The sequence below is a fragment of the Leptinotarsa decemlineata genome, unplaced genomic scaffold, assembly GCF_025532065.1.
Source record: "Leptinotarsa decemlineata unplaced genomic scaffold, Ldec_3_MD MMD2_tig00026330_RagTag_RagTag, whole genome shotgun sequence".
NCBI classification, from domain to species: domain Eukaryota; kingdom Metazoa; phylum Arthropoda; class Insecta; order Coleoptera; family Chrysomelidae; genus Leptinotarsa; species Leptinotarsa decemlineata.
In genome coordinates, this window is record NW_027412690.1 from 11063948 (window position 1) to 11086626 (window position 22679).

The 22679-nt window shown below is 34.7% G+C and overlaps 1 protein-coding gene across 4 annotated transcripts in view; it reads left to right on the plus strand.

Annotated features, from left to right (window-relative positions):
• Positions 1 to 17934, plus strand: part of LOC111511884 (aminopeptidase N) — a 37694-nt gene extending 19760 nt beyond the window's left edge. For all 4 annotated transcript variants that reach the window (XM_074183118.1, XM_074183117.1, XM_074183119.1 and 1 more), the window contains exons 5-12: positions 2678 to 3100; positions 3254 to 3586; positions 5436 to 5637; positions 8777 to 9054; positions 11950 to 12152; positions 12294 to 12602; positions 14931 to 15012; positions 17583 to 17934. In XM_074183118.1, the coding sequence (XP_074039219.1) occupies positions 2678 to 3100; positions 3254 to 3586; positions 5436 to 5637; positions 8777 to 9054; positions 11950 to 12152; positions 12294 to 12602; positions 14931 to 15012; positions 17583 to 17735 (1983 nt within the window). In that variant the 3' untranslated portion in view covers positions 17736 to 17934. The remainder of the gene's footprint in view (positions 1 to 2677; positions 3101 to 3253; positions 3587 to 5435; positions 5638 to 8776; positions 9055 to 11949; positions 12153 to 12293; positions 12603 to 14930; positions 15013 to 17582) is intronic.
• Positions 17935 to 22679: the final 4745 nt, after the last annotated feature.

Consider the following 22679-nt stretch of genomic DNA (forward strand, 5'->3'; position numbering starts at 1 on the left):
GTATTAGCCTGGAGTTCAGTTGAAGTTTTTGTGTTGTATTGGAAGTGTAGTGATGAAATAAAGTTAAGTTTACTTTTAGGATTCACTTACTTTTTAACTGAGTGGCTGAAATACTCCAAAACTCGAAAAATTTGTAATTACAGAAAATCACAATTTTTCACCTCACAAAAATTTCTTGTGATCAACTATAAAACAATTTTATGTTTGACTTTTTTTTATGAAATATTGACGGCATGTATATGTAATTTATATATTAAAGTTATCGTGTCACTGTGTTAGTTGCCGTACTCCTCGAAAACGGCTTGACCAATTTTATATGCATATTCGGAAGGGTTTCAATTTATTTATAATGCGACATTAACAAATACATATAACCCCTAATTTTCACTGTTCTATAACCAACCCCTATTTTTTAATAGCTATTTTAGTAATCCCATTGTTGAGAGATTTGATAAGGGAGTGATTAGCACTCTGGTACTACTAGATTTTTCGAAAGCATTCGATACCATCAATCATGAGCTGATTTGCATGAAACTCAAATATTATGGTTTTGATAGTGCTGCCTTATTTCTCATCTGGTCTTATTTACTTGGTCGATCTCAAAAAGTTGTTGTTGATGGTCATCACTCCTTCCCTCTTGATATTCTATCAGGAGTACCACAGGGTTCCATTTTGGGACCTTCATTGTTCATCATTACTACTGACATTATCTCGTCCATCAAGAAATGTAAAATACAGGCGTATGCTGATGACATACAATTATAAATGCATTTTAAAATCGATGAGTGTGCTGAGGCACAAAAATCTCTTCAACACTGATCTTGATTTGATCAGTGAGTTATCAATTGAACATGATTTGATCAATGAGCTATCAATTGAACATGATTTGAAAATTCATCCTAATAAAACAACGTTGATGCACTTTGGATCGCAGAAGAATCGTAAATTTGCAGAAAACAATTTCCGTTTAGAACTAGGTCATACTATTTTTGACTCTTGTCAATACAGCTAAAAACTTAGGGGTGATGCTTGACACTGATCTTAGATTCACTAGTCATGTTAAAAATTTAATCAAAAAATCTTATATGTCATTGAAACTGTTATACTGTAATCGTTTTATTTTGAGCCAACCTCTAAAAAGAATGCTCTGTGATAGTTTGGTGTTAAGCCATTTCAACTACTGTGACTTCATATATCGGCCATACTTATATGGTTCAGATAAAAAAAAAAGAATACAAAAAGTGCAAAATTCTTGTTGCGGCCTAATTTATGGACTTCGTAAGTATGATTCAATTTCTGAAGCTTTTAAAAACTCCCGCTGGCTCAATATGAAAAACCGTATGATTTATCATTTGGGTTGTTTTGTTGATAAATTGATCACCCTTCCCCATTCTCCTCTTTTAATACAAAAACTAATTCTACGTGAAAATATTCACTCAAGAAACATTAGACATAAAAACAAATTGACTATGCCACAATATCGCACTGCAGTTTCAGAGATCATTTCTTTTTGGTGCTGTAAAAGTCTATAATTCATTGCCCGAGCAATTGAAGAGATTTAATATCAGAAAATTCAAATACAAATATAAAAATTATATCTATGATAGTCAGTAATATCAACTTTTGCTTTTTAGACAACAGATCAATTAAATTATTTATCAACTATCTTTAGAAGGTAATCACAAATTATTATTTTATTTACGGTTCTCATTTCGTGGTACCATCACTGTTGATTGCTTTTATTTTTGTATGTTTGCGTGCATTATGGAGTGGTGCTTGTTGGTTGAATTAAAGTAGCTTTGAGCTAGACTTCGCCAAGGAGTACCGGAATCTCCATTTTCAAATATATCTTTGTATTTTTTTTTTATTATCAATGAAGTCGCTTTATTATTATTATTGATTTAATCATTTTCAACAGTTATTGCCGCCAGGCGTCTACCGGTGTCACTTCCCACTTAGTAAACAGTACGAAGTAGGGATAACAACGAAGTCGGTCTCCTGCCTCTCTCAAACAATAAGCCTTCTCTCATTCCCTACACAGTTTCCGACCACTATTATTGTTTATCCATCGACAGTAGATACAGTTTGCGATGCCACCGATGCTGTCAATTATCCAACAGAGTTTTGGAACTCTGCCACCGCATAATTTGCAGTTGAGGAATGGATCGCTCCGTAATTTGAATCCACCACGGCTGTGCAACCGGACGCGATTAGTCTTTGAAAATCAATATAAAACGTCTAAGAAGCCAGCATTTTAAACGGCAAGTTCCGAGGTGAAAATATATTAATATCACGAATACCTATTATAAGTACATATGTGTCAAATCATTTCAAACACGTGCAATTTCCAATTAGATTGGCATTTGCAATGGCTATTAATAGGCCAAACAATGTCCGTTTGTGGCTTGGATTTGAGCACACCATGTTTATCACACGGACAATTATATGTGGCATGCTCTCGAGTGGGCTAACCATCCAGTTTGTGTTAGCTAAGCATGAACTAACTGAAAATATTGTACACCCGATAGCATTGAGAAAATAATATCATTTGTAAGTGTTATTGTTCTGATAGAAATAATGTATGTGCCAAAACAACGTTTGCCGGGTCAGCTAGTTGTAATATATGTAGAAATGTAGAGGGACATTTAAAAGTGCTTGATCTTTCAAATGATTTCAGGTTGATTTCGCCAAGGAAGTTGGACCTAAAGCTTTGGAATACTACGAGAAATTCTTCGACATCAAATACCCTCTTCCAAAACAAGATATGGTCGCCATCCCCGACTTCAGCGCCGGAGCCATGGAAAACTGGGGTCTGATCACCTACAGAGAAGCATACCTTCTGTACGACCCAAAAGTTTCATCCAAAACCAGCCAGCACAGCGTGGCTAGTGTTATTGCCCACGAGTTGGCTCATCAATGGTTCGGCAACTTGGTTACCATGAAATGGTGGACTGATTTGTGGTTGAACGAAGGCTTTGCAACATACATGGCTAGTTTAGCAGTAGAGGAACTATTCCCACAATGGAATTCTTTGCAGGAAGAAGCTGCTGATAACCTCCTGGGTGTGTTTTCGTTTGATTCATTGATGACTTCGCATCCTGTGAGTACCAAGAAGGGTTACAATGATTTGTTTCTTGATAGCATTCCAACTGATTATAATTTTATGACTCAACGACGAGTTTTTGAATTTAGTTCACGATTTTTTTTTTCAATAATTCAACTTTGCAGTCTAAAAATACATTTTTTGCTACAGGTATCAGTTCCGATTGGAGACCCCAAGGAAATAGACGAAATATTCGACACAATCTCTTACAAAAAGGGTTCCTCTCTCATAAGGATGATGAGTCTGTTTTTGAGTGAAGGTGTACTTAGGAAAGGAGTGAGTAACTACTTGAGGAAGCACAAGTTCAGTAATGCAGAGCAGGACGATCTCTGGGAATGTCTTACAGAAGAAGCACATAAAACTAAAGTTCTGCCGAAGAATTTAACGGTCAAAGTTATTATGGATACCTGGACGTTGCAGACTGGGTATCCGGTAATCACTGTGAAGAGAGATTATAACAAGAAAAGTGCTGATATAACCCAGGTGAGAATCTACGAAATGAGATCATGTATGAGTACTTCTTAGAGATTGTAGTGATTCATTCGTAACATCTGGGCTGTAAAGTCCCGGGGCTAAGAATGAAAATGCGTTGGGGTTGTTTTTCCGCAGTTTCGACCTTCAAACGCTCCAATGACGCTATATAATATTAACTGTTGATGGTAACGAGTGATTTTTCAAGAGGTATAGGATTTGATTTTCAAAACAATACTAAAAATTGATGAAACCTTTATAATCGAAAAAACGATCAATATAATTTAATGCCTGATATGATTTCATGCAAATGTTGTCCGCGGCTCCGCTTTATCTGGCCCATGCGCATGGTCCAATTTTGGCACACTCTCTCTAACATATCGACCGGAATTTCACGTATAAATTCTTCAATATTGCCTTCCAGCGCATCAGTCGTTACTGGTTTATCCCTGTAGACATAAGCTTTAACATGACCCCACAAGAAATAATCCAAAGGCGTTAAATCACACGATCTGGGCCCCAAACGTGTGATAAACGGTTCACCGAAGGCGACTCTTAATTGGGCCATTGTTTCGCGTGCCGTGTGGCATGTGGCACCGTCTTGTTGAAACCAAGACGAAGTCGTCAATCATCACAAGGTAGCGCTCGCCATTCACAGTAACGTCCGGCCTTTGTCGTCTTTGAAGAAGTACGGCCAGATGATGCCACCGATTCATAATCCACACCAAACAGTGACTTTTTTGGGATGCTTCGGTAGCTCTTGCAATGCTTGTGGCTGGTCTTCACAGATGCGGCAATTTTGCTACGTATCCATTCAACCAGAAATGAGCCTCGTCGCTGAACACAATTTTTCGATAAAAATGTGGATCTTCCTCCAACTTTGCCAGCGCCCATTCACCAAATGTTAGACGTTGTGGGAGGTCGTGTGGCTTAAATTCTTGCACCAGCTGTATCTTATAAGGTTTTATACCCAAATCCTTTTGCAAAATTTTCCACGTAGTGGAGTAACAGAGGCCCAATTGCTGCGAACGGCGGCGAATCGACATTTCACTGTCATCACGAACACTGGCGAATACAGCCGCAATATTTTCTTCGGTCCTCACTTTTCGTATGCGTGTTGGTGGTTTGATGTCCAATAATGTAAACTGGGTTCGAAATTTAGTTACAAGCTTCCGAATAGCTCCCTCAGTAGGCCGACGAAACTGCCCATAAATTGGAAGAAGTGCAGTATGCACTTTCTTCACCGAGCATGAATTTTGATAATAAAAATTCAATAATTTGCAAGCGTTGTTCGTTCGTAAGTCGATTCATGGTTGAATTATAGACCAAACTGAACAAGTTTGACAATAACACAAGACACGATTCACTCGTGATCTGTCAAAAACAGTGTTGCCAAAAATATCCCAGCAAAAAAATCACTCATTATTTCTTCTCAAGATGGTCGATGGATATTACACCACGCACATCCCATAAGACCATAAACTTTTTCGAATTTTTTCGAAAGTAAGACATCATTTGATATGTTATGATACAATAGGTTGAGAATAGCTTCGTAAATTTGTGTAAAATTTTGTTGTGTGAGAAAAGAGTATGATTTTTTCGAAACTGATATCATTTGATATGTTATGAATCACACGTTAAAAGGTAAGACCTCGTTAGTCCTTAGCTCGCACAAGGTTCTCAACTTCTGAGAGTTGTCGTTCGTATGGTGGTGACAGCTGATTAACGGAAAAACAAGATTTTAAACAGAATAGATCAAGAATAGCTTCGTAAATTGTATAAAATTCTGTTGTGTGAGAAAAAAATAGTCTGATTTTTTCGAAACTAAGACATCATTTTGAATTATTTTTTTTTCTTTTAGCGGAGATACTTGAGGGATATCATCGATTCAAGGGACTCCAAAAATTCCTGTTGGTGGGTACCTCTGAGTTATTCGACTAGGCAAAATTTGCATTTCAACATTACTACGCCTGATCACTGGCTGTCCTGCCCAATGGAAAAGCAAGTGATTGAAAATATTGCCGATGAAAATGATTGGGTTGTTTTCAATAATGAAATGGCAGGTTGGTAATGTCTGAGGAAATTTTAGGAAAATGTATGATTAGACTGAGCTGAATCTTTAAAAAACCATAGAAGGTCTGTTAAGAAAATAAGGTGAATTTTCAAATTTGGCAGCTTCGTACGTTCGATTGTCGACCAAGAATCTAATATATTGCTTTGCTTACGACAGCACACTTGTCTCATCAGGAGGTTCAATATCTTAAAGAGGATCTAGAAGTGATTTCGAATTGAGGTGAAAGTAACCAGATTCCATTCAATGCCACAAAAACCCAGGCATGGTTTTCAACAAAAAAAATTAATGTCTCCGAACCGAATATAATAATGTCAGAACAGACAATTCCACTTTCTGCTTCGATAAGTTCGTTGGAGGTTAAAATGGACACCAATATGTCTTGGCACTATCATGTCGCTTGAATTGCAAAGGCTGCTTCTCAAAAGCTTGGAACACTGTTAAGAACCAGAAAGCTGTACACATCTCAGTAACTTTTGATGGATTATAAAGCTCAGATCAAACCTTCTTTGGAGTATTGTTCACATGCATAGAGCTCTGCCCCTAAGCATATGCCGAAAGCTGCTGGATTCCATCCAGAAAGAGTCATTCGCCTAATTGGAGACACGATCACTTGCAACCTTGATAGTCTGGAACATTCAAGCCCTAGTTTATAAAAACGCAAGGTAACGAGGTAAGGTAAAGTGAGAAAGTTGAAATATTGAGAAAACACACTTGCGTTCTAGATAAAAAGTAAGGTAAGGTAACGTCGGTAAGGCAAGGTAATGCAAGGTAACGAATTGGCTATTTTCAACTTTCTGCGTTGCGTTCTTACCTCCGACCAATCAGAAAACGCCATACATCGAACTTTGACGGATATATCCGAATGGTGTAAAATGTCACCAGATAAACGTCACATTGTGAAATTTGATTTTTTTTATGGATAAAAGGTAAATTTTCGTTATGTGGACACCCGGCGATTTTGAAAAAAATTTTGACTGTACTTAGATTACGAATCCGAAAGAAAAAAGCGGTGCTCTCCCTTATTTAAAAAGTTACGGCCCTTCAAAGTTCAGAAAAGGGCAACTTTTCAGCCTTCTTTTTCACTAAATAAACTATTTAAAAACACAAGCATTTATTCACTAGGTCACCTTTACACCTTATTCCTCCTTCTTTAACACTTTTCACTTCAATAGTCAACATTTTTCTTATAAAAATGTTAAAAAATGTACGGAGCTGCTTTTTGGTTACATATCACTGTATTTTACGTTTTAAAGGTTAATGATATGGTTGGTACGACTGATGCAGTCCATATTCCTGAAGTAATTCAAATGTTTTTTACCTTCATTCTTTAGATCGTAAATTGGTTTTTGGTGGTGTATTACGAATTTGAAATAGTAGGCGACGGCAAATACCAACCGCTTTTTTCTGAAATGTCACTAGTAACTAACCTAAAAATAGAATAATGTCACCAGGAGAAGCATTCGTTTTTAAATTAAGTTTTTTATAAGAAAAATGTTGAAGTGAATAATATTAAAGAAGGAGGAATAAGGTGTAAAGGTGGCCTAGTGAATAAATGCTTGTGTTTTTAAATAGTTTATTTAGTGAAAAAGAAGGCTGAAAAGTTGCCCTTTTCTGAACTTTGAAGGGCCGTAACTTTTCAAATAAGGAAGAGCGCCGCTTTTTTCTTTCGGATTCGTAATCTACGCATCAAAATACGTAAGTACAGTCAAAAATTTTTTCAAAATAGCCGGGTGTCCACATAACGAAAATTTACCATAAGGAGTCATTTATAAGTTGTGTAATTTTTGTTTTCAGTTTCGCCTTTATTTTTCTATTTGTAACGTCTTTCAAAGCTAAATCTACATAATCTCCAAAGGCTAGGTCTGAATCTGTTTGTTTATTTGGTAATTTTCGTGACAGTTTCCATAATATCTTCTTCCCATTTACTATTTTTAATATTTGAATACGTGTTTTTGAAAGATTTGCGTGGTTTTACACCTTCGGGATTTTCTATCACTTCAACTTCTAACCGAGAGACTTCATTTTCTTGTGCTTCACTAGCATGGGAATCAACAATACCAACCTTAACAAGACTTTCCGCACTGAGCGACTTCTTTTTTTTCTTTGGTATATCTGTCTCTTAAAACTTTATATCGCCTTTGACATTGCTCCTTTGGTAGCCCTACTATTTTGGCAATCACCTGCCATGCCTTCTTCTTCATTAATTTGTTTATAAAATGTTTATCCTTTTTATCATAAAGTATTGGGTATTGTTCTATTAATGATATAAAATATGCGTCTTCCATAGTATTATAGAGATGAAAGTCATTATTTATTTCATTTGAATGATTGCTGCTGTCAAGATTATGGAAATGGAATGTCAATATTTGTTTATGCATTCCTGCCAACCCAAAAATTACCAAAACCTATAATCACCATGGCAATTATTCATACTTTACTTTTTCGTGAACGTCAAAAAATGGATACCTTACCTTACTTTTCTGCATTACCGTACCTTACCTTGCATTATTATAAACCAGGGGTAAGAAAGTGACTTGGCACATTTGATTCCACCAAGAGCGGTAAATATCAGAAATACGCGACGGACTGTAGCTGCTCATCGTTTTAATGTTCAACTCAGTACACCTCGAACTTAACTGTTCGAGAACTTTTTCATTTGGAGAACTGCGCTTTTGTTGAATAAACTTCCTGAGAAAGGGACTACTCCAAAGGGGACAAAATAGAAATTGATGAACAAATGATTATTTTTTTTAGAAAAATGAAAATTCACCTTATTTTTTCAAGAGACCTTGCATTCATTTTGGCATTTACAACAACTATTTGGATAGCAGAGTAGAATATAATGAATTCCAGAAAGAATACATTCGTTGACCATGTTTGACAGTATTATATTTATTTCTGTTAAAAAATATATTCTTAAATTATTATCACAAATACTTCTGGTATATTTACAACTATGTTATTTTTTCTACAGTGACTTTTAGGGAGATCTTGTTTGGGAAATTGCATTAATGAGATAATTAATCAGCTACTGCAGAGTTGGAGATTAATTTTGAGATAGCTTGAATATTTTAACAAACCTAGTTGGTCCGCAATTATTCAAAAATTAAATGTAACCGTTTTTCTAGGAATATATAAAATTAATTACGATGACAGGAATTGGGAAATGATCACGAATTTCCTGCAGAGTGAAGAATATAGAAAAATACCAACTTTGAATAGAGTACAACTCATAAATGATGCAGCCGATTTAGCTTTCGTAGGAAATTTGAAATACGACATATTTTTCGACCTCTTGAATTACTTGAAAATTGAAGAAGAATATCTTCCATGGAAAGCTGCACTCGGAAAAACAAGTGGTATCACCACACATCTGAAAAAATCTTCGATATATGGCCTTTACAAGGTGAGTGTTGAGAGTGTATTCATATATATATATATATATATATATATATATATATATATATATATATATATATATATATATATATATATATATATATATATATATATATATATATATATACATCGGAAAGGTCTAGGGATATTTTTATAACATACTAGATATCATAAAAATAAATGCATGAGGTCGTTTAAATTCGATTAAATTGGTACAAAGCTGCAAAAACGGCAACTAATCTTTTATCAAGTTTTTTACAAACTGTAGGTTTTCGGCTAAAATGAATAATCTGAAAGTGTCGAATTTGTACATTTTATGCAGTTCTTGCTCAGCAATTAAACTGGAAATATTGTGCTTTAACATGGAACGCCATCACTTACCATTGGCTGAGATGAATAGAGCTGTAGGGCTTCTTCAAGGTGGCATACGACAAAATGATGTAGCTCTTCGTTTGGGGGTCTCCCAAAGTGTTATCAATCGATTGTGGCGGCGTTTCCGTGAAACTGGCAGTCCAGCCGAACAACATCCAGGGCGAGGACGCGCTACATCTGCAGTTCAAGACCGATTTTTGGTCTTAACCGCAAGAAGACAACCGACAATCACAGCACCTGAGTTGGTAAACGTGTTGCAGCAGACGCACCAGGTAACCATTGGTCGTGATACTGTCAGAAATCGACTGCATGAAGCAGATCTCCACAACAGAAGGCCACTTAGATGTCCACCTTTGTCGAGAGGCAATCGCGGTAGAAGATTAGAGTGGTGTTAAGAACATCAAAATTGGGATGCAAATGATTGGGCCACAGTTTTGTTTACAGACGAATCCAGATTTGGATTTCATCCAGATTCTCGTCGAATAAGACTGTGGAGACGACCTGGAAATAATGAACGTTTGAGACACGTCCAGGAAGTCCACACATACAGAGGTGGTACAGTAATGCTATGGGGCGGAATCATGATCGGCGGCAGAACCGATCTTGTTTTTCCAAATCGCTCCCTCATAGCTCGACAGTACATCGACACCATTCTTCTATCTATCGTCCGTTTGCTGGTGCTGTTGGTGGAAACTTCTACCTAATGCACGATAATGCTCGTCCACATGTCGCGCGTCTAGTGACTGACTGGCTCACCAACGAAGGAGTTGATGTATTGCCATGACCAGCACAATCACCGGACCTGAATCCCATCGAGCATGTGTGGGACATGCTTCAACAAACAATTACTCCGCATATGGGGAACATTTACACAACGTTTCAATTGAGAGAGCTTTTAATCGCTGAATAGGCAAATGTACCTCAACAAGATATTGACAATCTCATTTTGTCGATGTACGATAAATGTAGGGCCGCAATAAACCAGCGTGGAGGCCATACTTTGTACTGATTCCATTTTTTTTTGTATTATGATTTTTTTTCGGGGTGTCAAAGAAGAGCCATATTTTTTTTTAGTTTAGCTTATATGCGCACTCAGTATTTTTGACCGTTTAATAAATTTCGTTGTAAGTTACATTCGTTTAATAATCACCCGTCAACTTTTTTTTCCCTAAAGCAATCTTAAAAAAAATTATTACCATTTTTAAAAATATCCCTAGACTTTTCCGATGTGTGTATATATAATCGATCGCTTCAAAAACACTTCATTAACTTTCTTCGAAAGCTTCTGATAATTCCTCTTCGATATTCTCTGTTTCACTAGCACTCTCGTCATTGAAATCAATAATGAATTTATTTTCACCATTAATATGGAAGTGTCCAACCTCCATATAGTCTTTTTCAACTAAAATTACTACTTTACTTCTTTTCTGCCAGTCTTCTTCGGTAATATTAGATCCTTCTTCTTTAACTAGCTCTATTACCTTCTTATCAAATTTTGAAAAATTATTTTTACTCCTGATGCTTTGTTTCAATTTTCCCCAAATCAACTCGATGGGATTGAAAACACAAAAATAGGGGGGAAGTCTCAGTATGGTGTGTCCATACTTTTCAGCAATACTATCAAGGGCATACACTTTTTCAAATGTTTTTGTCTGTAAAACTTCAATTAGTTGGTTTTTGGTATAGTTATCTTCAAAATACAAATTGTTATCCATTAAAAAACTTTGTATTTCATCCTCGAATTTTTATTCGGTACTTTGATGAGCTGTCGCGAATGATAGGAAGCGTTGTCAAGAACTATTACACTATTCGCATCCAAATTTGGGATCAATGTGTTTTCAAACCATTCCTCAAAAATAATAGCTTCCATGTTCTTATGATACTCAACATTGCAGTCCTCAAGTTTTTTTCCACATAATTTCAAAGAATTCGGAACCCATCCTTTACTTCCTCTGCAATGCACAATGATTAGTCGCGATCCTTTGTTTACAGGCATGTTAGGCGTACACATTCTCGAACCATCATTCCACCCTTTCGTAACTGTGTCGTGAGTGTCGTAGCAAGTTCCGTCCGATAGAAAATTTGCCGTTGTTTTTGTCTGTATTTAGTTATTTGTTCTAAGTATTTGTTACGCAATTCCACTATTCTTCTGCTTTCCATAACTGATTCACGTTTGTTAATTATTTCAAGTCTAAATCCTAGTTTTTTAATCCAATTCTGAAGAGTTTTGTCACAGCAGCTCACGTTTTGGCCGAAAGTATTCAATTTCTTCCTTAAGATTTCAGTTGTAGGAATCTCATTGCTTTAGTAACAGTCGCATATTGTTTTTTTCAATGATTTTATTAGATGAACATCTAAAGGTTTTGGTAATTCCGCATCACATCGCGTCTTGCGTTCATAAGGTTTGTTTTTGACTATTTTACGTACAGTTTAGAAAGGAATTTCGGTCAAATCTGTTGTTGCTTGTAATAGTTTGTTTCCCTTGAAACCAAACTTGAGATGCTGAAGTTTACTATATGTGATTTTTCAGGATTATATGAGGCAATTATTGACACCGATTTATGAGAAGGTGGGAGGATTAGAAATTCCAACATCCAGCGCGGACAAGCTTGATTCCATAAAACTACAAGTCCTTATAGCCAGTAAAGCTTGCAAATTTGAAGTTGCCAACTGCATAGCTCATTCTCAAAATCTTTTTAAAAAACTGAAAGAAAATCCTAGAGAGACTAATATGTAAGTAAACTCAAGAAGTTTTTGAAATTTTGGATATGAGTTGTCTTTGAATATTCGGAGTAGTTTATACCACGACCCAGTAGAAATAATATTTATTGAGATCATAGATGAAGTTTGTATTTTTTTTTTTTTCAATTCTAGTATTCCAAAAGACCTACGAGGCGTAGTATATTGCACTACTTTGAAACACGGTGGTGAAATGGAATGGGAATTTTTGTGGAAGCAGTACCAAAATTCTAATGTCGCTACCGAAAAGGGAACGTTATTAAATGCTCTCGGATGTACTCAAGAAATTTGGTTGTTGACCAGATATTTGGAGTGGTCGATGAATGACACCAGAATTCGCAGACAAGACAGTAGCACTGTCTTTAGTTCTGTCGCTAGAAATGACATTGGATATTATATTGCGAAAAATTTCTTTTATGAAAATGTCAATCAAATATTCAAACAGTAAGTATTCATTATCTTCTATTTAGAATCATGTTTTTTTTCAAGTCAAATACATGTCACCAAACTTTATAGTACAATGTTTCTGCAATTAGGATTGTGTATTTTTTTGGCTAAAATTTGAATATGCAAAAACAATTTACGCTTTCAAGTGTTCAAGAATTATGAATGCTTTTATGAGTTGAATGAAAATGCAGCACTTGGTTATGATAACATAAATACTAACAATCTTTTAATACTCAAGAGTTATATTGACCCTATTTTAATAAAATTAATAAATGAATCTTTCAAACACGGTATTCCCAGATATTCTCAAAATCAGCAAATTAACACCTATACACAAATCAGGACCAAATGACATTATTGATAACTATAGACCTATTTCAGTAGTTCCGACTCTGTCAATAGTAAAAGAAGGTATTTTAAAGAAACATTATCAATTACTAGAAAAAATGTGTTGACTTTGAAAATTACGGATATGGATTCCAAGAAAATAGTAGCAACCTGACTGCAACTATAGATTTCATGATTAACATTGCTTCTTCACTGGATAATAAACACTACACTATTGCTGTATTTGTTGACCTATAAAAACATTTTTTTGTTGTTGATTTCTCTTGATTACTTGAAAAAATTTAAGAAATATGAATAAGAGGAAATGCTTTCTTTACTAAAAACATACCTTCTAGATCGCGAACAATTCACATTGGTTGATTGCAAGTTGATTGAAGCCAAACTGAAACTACCAAAGCAGGTGTGCCCCAAGGCCCAGTCCTTGGACCCCTACTCGACAGATTACATGCTCTGTCATTGAAAACAGCTAACATTATAGGTAGAACTTTAAATTCGCTGAAAATAACAATTATATTAAACAAAATAAACATGAAATGAAATAATAGTGAAATAAACTACAAGTAAAAATAGAACAATTCAATAAATAAAACAAAATAAAAATAAAGGAATGAAAAAAGAAAATAAAAATAAAAAGTGTAGAAATTCCAAGTTACGTTAGTTCACGACGTTTCGATTGTTAGTATCTACAATCGTCTTCGGGTTATGACTGGACTGATTCCTCCTGATTGTGTTGCCGAGCACAAAAAACACACACAGTGAGGGGAAACCAGCAAATCAGGAATAGCAGACCATGTTTGGACCCATCAACACAACATCGAGTGGTTCCAAGCTGAGATCTTGCACAGAGAGGAACACTGGTTTATGAGAAAATTCAAAGAAGCCACATACATGTTGTCCAACAACGTATTCAGCCAGGCCAGCGTAGAAATACGCAACATATGGAAACCCATCATCAAACGAAAAATGGCCAACTCCCGCCAAAACGGTCATCTCCCACGGAACCAGTGAAGCGGAAAATGGAAAGCAGAGATAAGTGAAAGTATTTGAAAGACCTATAAATAGTCATCTCTCGGAGGAATCAGTCCAGTCATCACCCGAAAACGATTGTAGATACTAACAATCGAAACGCTGTGAACTAACGTGACTTGGAATCTCTACACTTTTTTTCTTTTTTCATTCCTTTATTTTTATTTTGTTTTATTTATTCAATTGTTCTATTTTTACTTGTAGTTCATTTCACTATTATTTCATTTCAGGTTTATTTTGCTTAGTATAATTGTTATTTTCAGCTATTCATTTTTAATTATTCTTTTTTAGTTGTTTCAGTGATTTCAAATCATTTTATATAGTAGACAATGAAAGTCCGAACTAGTGAAATTCAACTCGAAACACTAGTAAATACAGACTTTGAAAGGTATCACAGAATAAACTTCAGATCAATGTAAAGAAGACTACTTTTATAATCTTCTCTCAGAAAAACATGAAAAAAACTCAGTAATACAATTTATTGTATGATTTTCACTATAAAGGGTTTTGCAAAAACCGCGACACGTGTTTCGCTATACAATAGATTCCTCAAACATAAACTTAAGAATAAAATAAAGAGTTTTTATACTCAATGAAGGAACAGCTTAAATCTTTTCATTTCTCTGTATCAATTACTATTAGATTTTATTTTGTTTACATTTGTATTATGGATTCTTGAGCGAATTTCGACAGTATTATTCTGTTGTACAGTATAAAGTATTATTATACTATTTTTAGCTGGTTTTCCGAGACCAGCATATTGGTGCTGCTTTGGATTTTTTTTTGATAGTGCTGCTAGTTCGAATACTGTTCATTGCATTATCTGAATAAAGTTCTTTAAAAGAAACGATGAGATGTCACCAAGATTTTATTTTAGTTTTCAAAAAACGTCAAATCATTTTTTCAAGGAAGGGTGTAACTTATATTCTCTACATACTTAATAATTTTCAGCTTACAACCAAACAAGAGGAGAATCAGTCGTTATCTTTCTTCTTTAGCAAACCAAATGACAGACGAAAAGGATCTGCAGGAGGTAAGCAAACCTTATATATCCTTCTCTACATTCTATAAACGAATTCAACTCTTTTCATCCATGGGAACCTTTCCTGAATTCTGGAAGCAAATTATTCTGTATCTACAAATCTGAAGATACAGAAACCATTGAAAACTACCCTACCATAAAAGTTGAGACGTGCTTTGCGTGTTCTGCTATCGATAAAAATGTAATTGTCAAAGCTAATGAAGTAACTGATCAAATTTCTGAGTGGTGTTCTATAAATGGCCTGCTGCTAAATTCTGCAATATTTCAATTATTCCTAGAAATGAGTAAATCCATGAATATTTCACCAGAAATAACTCTAAACTACATCAACCTTATAGTAGATTGACAGTATCAAAGAATCACCCAATGTGCATTGGGGTTAAGCTATATAATAAGCTTAGTGAGGACATTAAATCCTCAAATATCAATGTCTTTAAAAGACGACACAAAATTTTTCTATTGCAAAAAGCATACTACTCTGTGGATGAGTTTCTCTTTGAATCCCAATTTGATTGTAGCTTATTAACTTTTTTTTTATGTGTGTTTTATATTAACTTTTTTATCTTTTCTATGTTTGATTGACCTGTTGTATCAGCCAGTATTTTATGATGATGTTATGTTTTCTCTTGTCTAATGTGATTGTGAAGGAAAACTGATTCAATAAATGTTCGATTGATTGATTGATTGAATGGATCCAAGAATTTGTATAACATTTTATGTTATTTTAGACACATTGTAACGGGTGATTTTTTAAGAGCTTGAGAACTTTAAAAAAAAAAACGCATAAAATTTGCAAAATCTTATCGGTTCTTTATTTGAAACGTTAGATTGGTCCATGACATTTACTTTTTGAAGATAATTTCATTTAAATGTTGACCGCGGCTGCGTCTTAGGTGGTCCATTCGGAAAGTCCAATTTTGGGCAACTTTTTCGAGCATTTCGGCCGGAATAGCCCGAATTTCTTCGGAAATGTTGTCTTCCAAAGCTGGAATAGTTGCTGGCTTATTTCTGTAGACTTTAGACTTGACGTAGCCCCACAAAAAATAGTTTAAAGGCGTCAAATCGCATGATCTTGGTGGCCAACTTACCGGTCCATTTCTTGAGATGAATTGTTCTCCGAAGTTTTCCCTCAAAATGGCCATAGAATCGCGAGCTGTGTGGCATGTAGCGCCATCTTGTTGAAACCACATGTCAACCAAGTTCAGTTCTTCCATTTTTGGCAACAAAAAGTTTGTTAGCATCGAACGATAGCGATCGCCATTCACCGTAACGTTGCGTCCAACAGCATCTTTGAAAAAATACGGTCCAATGATTCCACCAGCGTACAAACCACACCAAACAGTGCATTTTTCGGGATGCATGGGCAGTTCTTGAACGGCTTCTGGTTGCTCTTCACTCCAAATGCGGCAATTTTGCTTATTTACGTAGCCATTCAACCAGAAATGAGCCTCATCGCTGAACAAAATTTGTCGATAAAAAAGCGGATTTTCTGCCAACTTTTCTAGGGCCCATTCACTGAAAATTCGACGTTGTGGCAGATCATTCGGCTTCAGTTCTTGCAGGAGCTGTATTTTATACGGTTTTACACCAAGATCTTTGCGTAAAATCTTCCATGTGGTCGAATAACACAAACCCAATTGCTGCGAACGGCGACGAATCGACATTTCACGGTCTTCAGCAACACTCTCAGAAACAGACGCAATATTCTCTTCTGTACGCACTGTACGCATTCGTGTGGTTGGTTTAATGTCCAATAAAGTAAACTGAGTGCGAAACTTGGTCACAATCGCTTTAATTGTTTGCTCACTTGGTCGATTATGTAGACCATAAATCGGGCGTAAAGCGCGAAACACATTTCGAACCGAACACTGATTTTGGTAATAAAATTCAATGATTTGCAAGCGTTGCTCGTTAGTAAGTCTATTCATGATGAAATGTCAAAGCATACTGAGCATCTTTCTCTTTGCACCATGTCTGAAATCCCGCGTGATCTGTCAAATACTAATGCATGAAAATCCTAACCTCAAAAAAATCACCCGTTATAAGTCAATTTGTGTTTCTTTGATCTATATTAGGTCCAATAACACACCATAATTGTTGCTTAGACCTAATATCTCCTTGAATAAGCATAGATATTTATATGTAAATATTTCAAATAGAGATGCTATAACAATATGAATTGTATATAAATAAAATGTTATTAGTTTTGACAAATATTTTCGATTAAATATCCAACTATGCCACTGCAGGTAGAAAATGACCCGAATGCTCATGAAATCCTATGTTTACAATACAAAAATAGGATGGGCCCGATAAAGTATTATAAAACTGCTTATAACAGCCTGCTAAGGCAAATCACAACGAAATCAGAAAATTTCGTTTGAGCACGTTGTTCAAGTAATATGTAACTTTTACGGAACACTCAAAAAACCATTTTTTTTAAATAATCTCAGTTCTGTGAATTTCATTTTGAAACACGTTCGTATTCAAATGTTGACATACTAGATTTTGACCATTTATCAATTATTTGACACAGTATCAATATTATTTGAATTTTGCAGTTGGAACACTTCATTGACGAAAACAAAGAAAACTTTTCGGAAGTGAAGAAGGGCGTTGAACAGTCCCTTGAGACAGTCAAGATCAACGTCCAATGGCAAAACAAGCATGCCGACGCTATCCACAAAGTCCTCACCAAATACTCCAAAGATTAAAAAATAAATGTGTATATTAAACAAAAATTTATTTGAATGTTAAAATTTATATTTACAAACAAATCAGCTGTCATTTATTTATTGTTGCCACATTGTATTATTAAATTAAATGTACTTAATATATAATTTTTATATTTATATAATTTATAATTGTTGGTTGTAGTATATACATTATATCAATAAAGTAAATTGAACTGTACATGTATTTTTTGACGTAGAGGAATGTTTGGAACACAGATAGTTTCCATCGGAGTAGCTTGGACTCGATTTCTAGAGATAAATACAAAAGCTTAACAACTTTGTCGCGAATTTTAGCTATACGAGAAAGTTTCAAATTCCCACAACAAAAAAAAAACAGGCTAATACCAAACCACTAACTATCTAAAGCAGTGACTGAAAAATTTGTACGTGGATGTACAGATATCACTGAATATTAAAAGCAAATTCCATAACCTTCTTTCTCAAGTGCTTTATAGGTAACCCAGTACAATTAAATACATTTTGAGCTACATTAATTTGGTACACAAATAAAAGAACGCCCTGTTGGTGAAACAAAACAGGATCTCAGTGCCCTCTTCCAATTCAACTTTTAGTTACATTTACAACAGTTAATTTCATTAGTTTGGACTTCCATTGTCTAATATGATTCTACTATGATTCTAAATCTATGAAAGAACAAATAAAATTAGAAGGAATAGCTAAAATATCAATTATATCAAGCAATATAATCTGAAATGATAATACAATAAAACAAATGAAATAATCAATATACAAAATGAAAATAAGTAGGGAGTAAATAGAAATAAAAAATGATGAAAACAAGCAAAAAATTAAAAATAAATAAAATAAAACATATTCCAGTGATGACTAGACTATGACTCCGAGAGATAGTTATTTACATGTCATTCAATCGCTTTCACCTATCCCCTCTACCCTCTCTCCGCTTCAACAGTTTTTTTCAAGGACAAAACACAAGCACTACAGGAAAATCCTTAAGGCACTCTCAGAGCGGTACCTGTACGAAGGTAGTGATTCACATTGGATTTGAATCGTTGGAGAATAAATCCGTTTAGAAAATATAAACGCAGTTATCCAAATAAAAGAACTCTTGTACAGTTAACCTGAGTTTAGCAAGAGTTGACTGTTTGGCAGTTGACCCATTACCGCTTGATAACAAGGTTTCCATATGTTGCCTGTCTCTACTCTAGCTTGACTGAATGCGTCGTTGGACAACATATATGCAGCTTCTTTGATCTTCCTCTTGAACCAATGTTTCTCCCTGTGGATGATCTCAGCTTGGGAATAGCTGAGCATGTTTGGCCTCATCAAAATAACATCAAATAGTTCCAAGCTGAGATTATCCACAGGAAGGAACACTTATTTGAGAGGAAGTTCAAAGAAGCTACATATTTGTTGTTTAACGATGTATTCAGCCAAGCTACCGTAGTCATGCAGGAAAAAGGTCAATTCCTGCTAAACCGGTGAAGCTGAGAGAAGGAAGAGGGGATAGATGGAAGCCCTCGAATGGTCTATGAATATTCATCTCTCGGAGGAATAGTCCTGTCATCACCCGAAGACAATTGTGGATACTAACAATCAAAACGTAATTGGTTTAAAATCTTTTTATATATTTTTTTAAATTATTTGTTTTCATTTTTATTACTTTTTACTCTGTAGTAATTTTCATTTTGTATATTGATTATTTTATTTGTTTCATTGTACGATCATTTCAGGTTTTATTGCATATGACTGCTTAAATCATCAACTAATGTTAATAAAATTACAAAGATACGGAATGAGAGGTTCAGCGCTAAAGTGGGTTGGATCCTACCTATTTGATCGCCTTCAATCTGTAGAAATAAAACGAGATGGAAGAGTCTATAAATCCGAAACCCTTCCCACAGACGTGGGAATTCCGCAGGGTAGCATTGCCGGCCCTCTTTTGTTCGTCATTTATTTGAACGACTTATGTAATCTAAACCTAAACCAACGTCAGTTAAAAACTATCTTCGTGGATGACACAAGTCTGGTTATCAGGTGGTGAAACCTTCCCGGAGATGATAGTAAATAGTACAGATCTATTCAACAAAACTAAGGACTGGTTCAATAAAAATAAACTTGTACTAAACGAATCGAAGACACATATTATTTTGTTTAGAACAAACTAGGACAACATTGATTATCTAGTTAGGTTGGACCTTCAAAACTCTTCTTTTGAACTGTCCCACAACACCAAATTTTTAGGAATCCACATCGACGAGAACATGAATTGGTTTTCTCATATTGATAACCTCGCAAACAAACTAAGTGGAATATCGTACGGAATTAGAGTTACATCAAAATATCTGCACAACGAAGCTACAAAAACAATATGCACGACTAATTTCGAATGCGTTACTCGAAATGGAATTATTTTGTGGGGTAGCAAACGAAATATCGAAAAAATCTTCATAGTTCAAAAAAGAATAATGAGAGTAATCAACAACTTAAATTATAACCAAACTTGTAGAACAGTATTCAAATCCACCAATATAATGACAATCTACGTGATTTATATCTATGAATGCCTAATGTTCATTTATAAAGATTCACACACCTCTTCGCTGAGAATATACCTGCTCATAAGTATCCCACTATAACAAATGAATATATGTATCCCCTTCATAGACTGACAGTAACTGACATCTTCCTAACAGACGAACTAAGAAAATTGGAGTTTTCGAAAGAGAACTAAAAATACTTCTCGTAGACCTAGAGGCCTATGATGTGAACGCATATCTCACTGGAATATTCATTTAAAAATATTTATAACAAAAAAATCTGAACCTCCTTGTTTGACGCCATTTCATTCTATGTTACTGACCTTTTGCAATAAAAGTTTGTAATGTACTCTGAAATAAAGCTGTTTATTATTATTATTTTTGCTGCTTGATATAACTGATATTTTAGCTATTCATTCTAATTTTATTTGTTAGTTCATAGATTTCGAATCACATTAGACAATGGAAGTCTGAAATGATAAAATTAACCATGAAACATTGTTAACCACTGTCAAACAATAATTTACAACAGTTATTAAAAGTTTTTACACATTTTGGACCTTTGGGATGTTTTCAAAATGAAAGTATTTTAATCATGCAAACCCCCAGTTAAAAAAAAAACATTACTAATTAAATCCAAAAGAAAAAGCCACAGCCTATTAAATGACAATTTTTTTTCAAGCAATAATTATGTTGAAAGCTTTTGTTTCTGAAAGCTGTTTCATACCTAATGTCACCTGCCAAAAAGCTTCAAGTTAATTCTAAATGGAATGAGGAAATCAAATACTCTACTGAAATAATTTTTTTGGATTTCAAACAACTCATATCCCACACTATAAACATTGTTACTTCTTGAAAATGAATGAGCATTATTATGTTTGTGTCAAAGCCATTTTCCGGGGTTTTTTGGCCGTGATCTGCAGGTTTTTACACCTGATGTTTTGTGAAGTGCTACTTGGACCAATGTTGAAATCCGTCTTCGATTTTATATCATCATTGATAAGTGTTACAGCACAAACATTGTTCCCAATACCAAAACTGGAACACCCTTCTCGACGTGCACCAACTAACTTCTGTCAAATGATCGAGAACTGTATTTTAATTGGAGTGGTTTTTCTTTGATGTTTAGTAATGATGTTATCTTAATTATTAGTTCAGAATGGAGAATATGAAATAAGTTAATTATTTCCAACGAATTTTATTGACATTTGAGTCATAGAATAAATATACATATAGCGGGTTTATGCAACAACACCTAAGAACTAAACCTATTAACCAGTAACATTCATTCATCAATTTTTTCCATTATAATTATATTAGGTACAAGTCTGACAATGATTTCGAAACTTCTTGGGTCGATGACAGCTGTAAATACTTCAATTTGACGCATGCTCAATTCAGTTTGAACCTAACCTCTTAGTTATTACTTAAATGTTGGCCAACTTTTCAGGGACAGTTCTCAATCATAGTCAAGTTTTCAAAATCGTTCACGTTGATTTGTTATCGTCAAACTCTTAGTTCAGTCTTGTGAGTGTTGCAGAAACCTGCCATTACACTTTCAATTTCAAAATAGTAATAATCAGAATTATAAACAGTGAAAAAATTTGAGTTTCTTCAAAAATATTCAATATTTTTGAGAAGAGTAGAGGAGCTGCCCATATATACATAATCTAACCTAACAAAGTGGATCTAGTCTCAGAAATATCAATTGGGGATATTATTTTAACAACAAAGTAACAAATGTACTTGCCTATATGAAATATTTAATGAAACAAAAGTAAATCATGATTTGGAAGACTACCAATCAAATAAACAATTCTTCATTTGAAGAATACAAACAATTCAAAGTTGGAAAGCTTTTGTTTAGCAACAAAGCCCAGGTATGTTCACAAATTTGAAGGATCTTAACCACTTACTGCAAATTATTCCCTGGAATATCAGGATGAACCATTTTTACACATTTTCTAGCAACTACACTTTTCTCTAAGCAGTGCCTGAATGATTCTTTTAATAGTGACCCAAGTGCAACAAATGGAAGAAAACAATACGTTTTGAAAAAATCAAACTCAAGTTCTTAGTTACTAAAAACGACGTTTTCTGAAGTTATCTACTACTCCCATTACCTCATCTAGAAATTTATTCAGAGAAACACCTTTCATTTCAAAAGAAACAACTTCAATTTTTCAGAAAAATTGGACATATTTGATGGCTGAGTTCTCACATTAATTGAAGTGAAAATTTGAATCTATCAGCAGTTATCAGTAGCTTTCACTGCAATGGTGCTCAGAAATTTGGTAGTATCTATCTATCTCTGTTGAGAGGGACTGATATTGCATCATATTTGTAGGACACTCTAACATAAAGATTAATACAACAACTACGTTTTAATTAATTTTTTAGACAT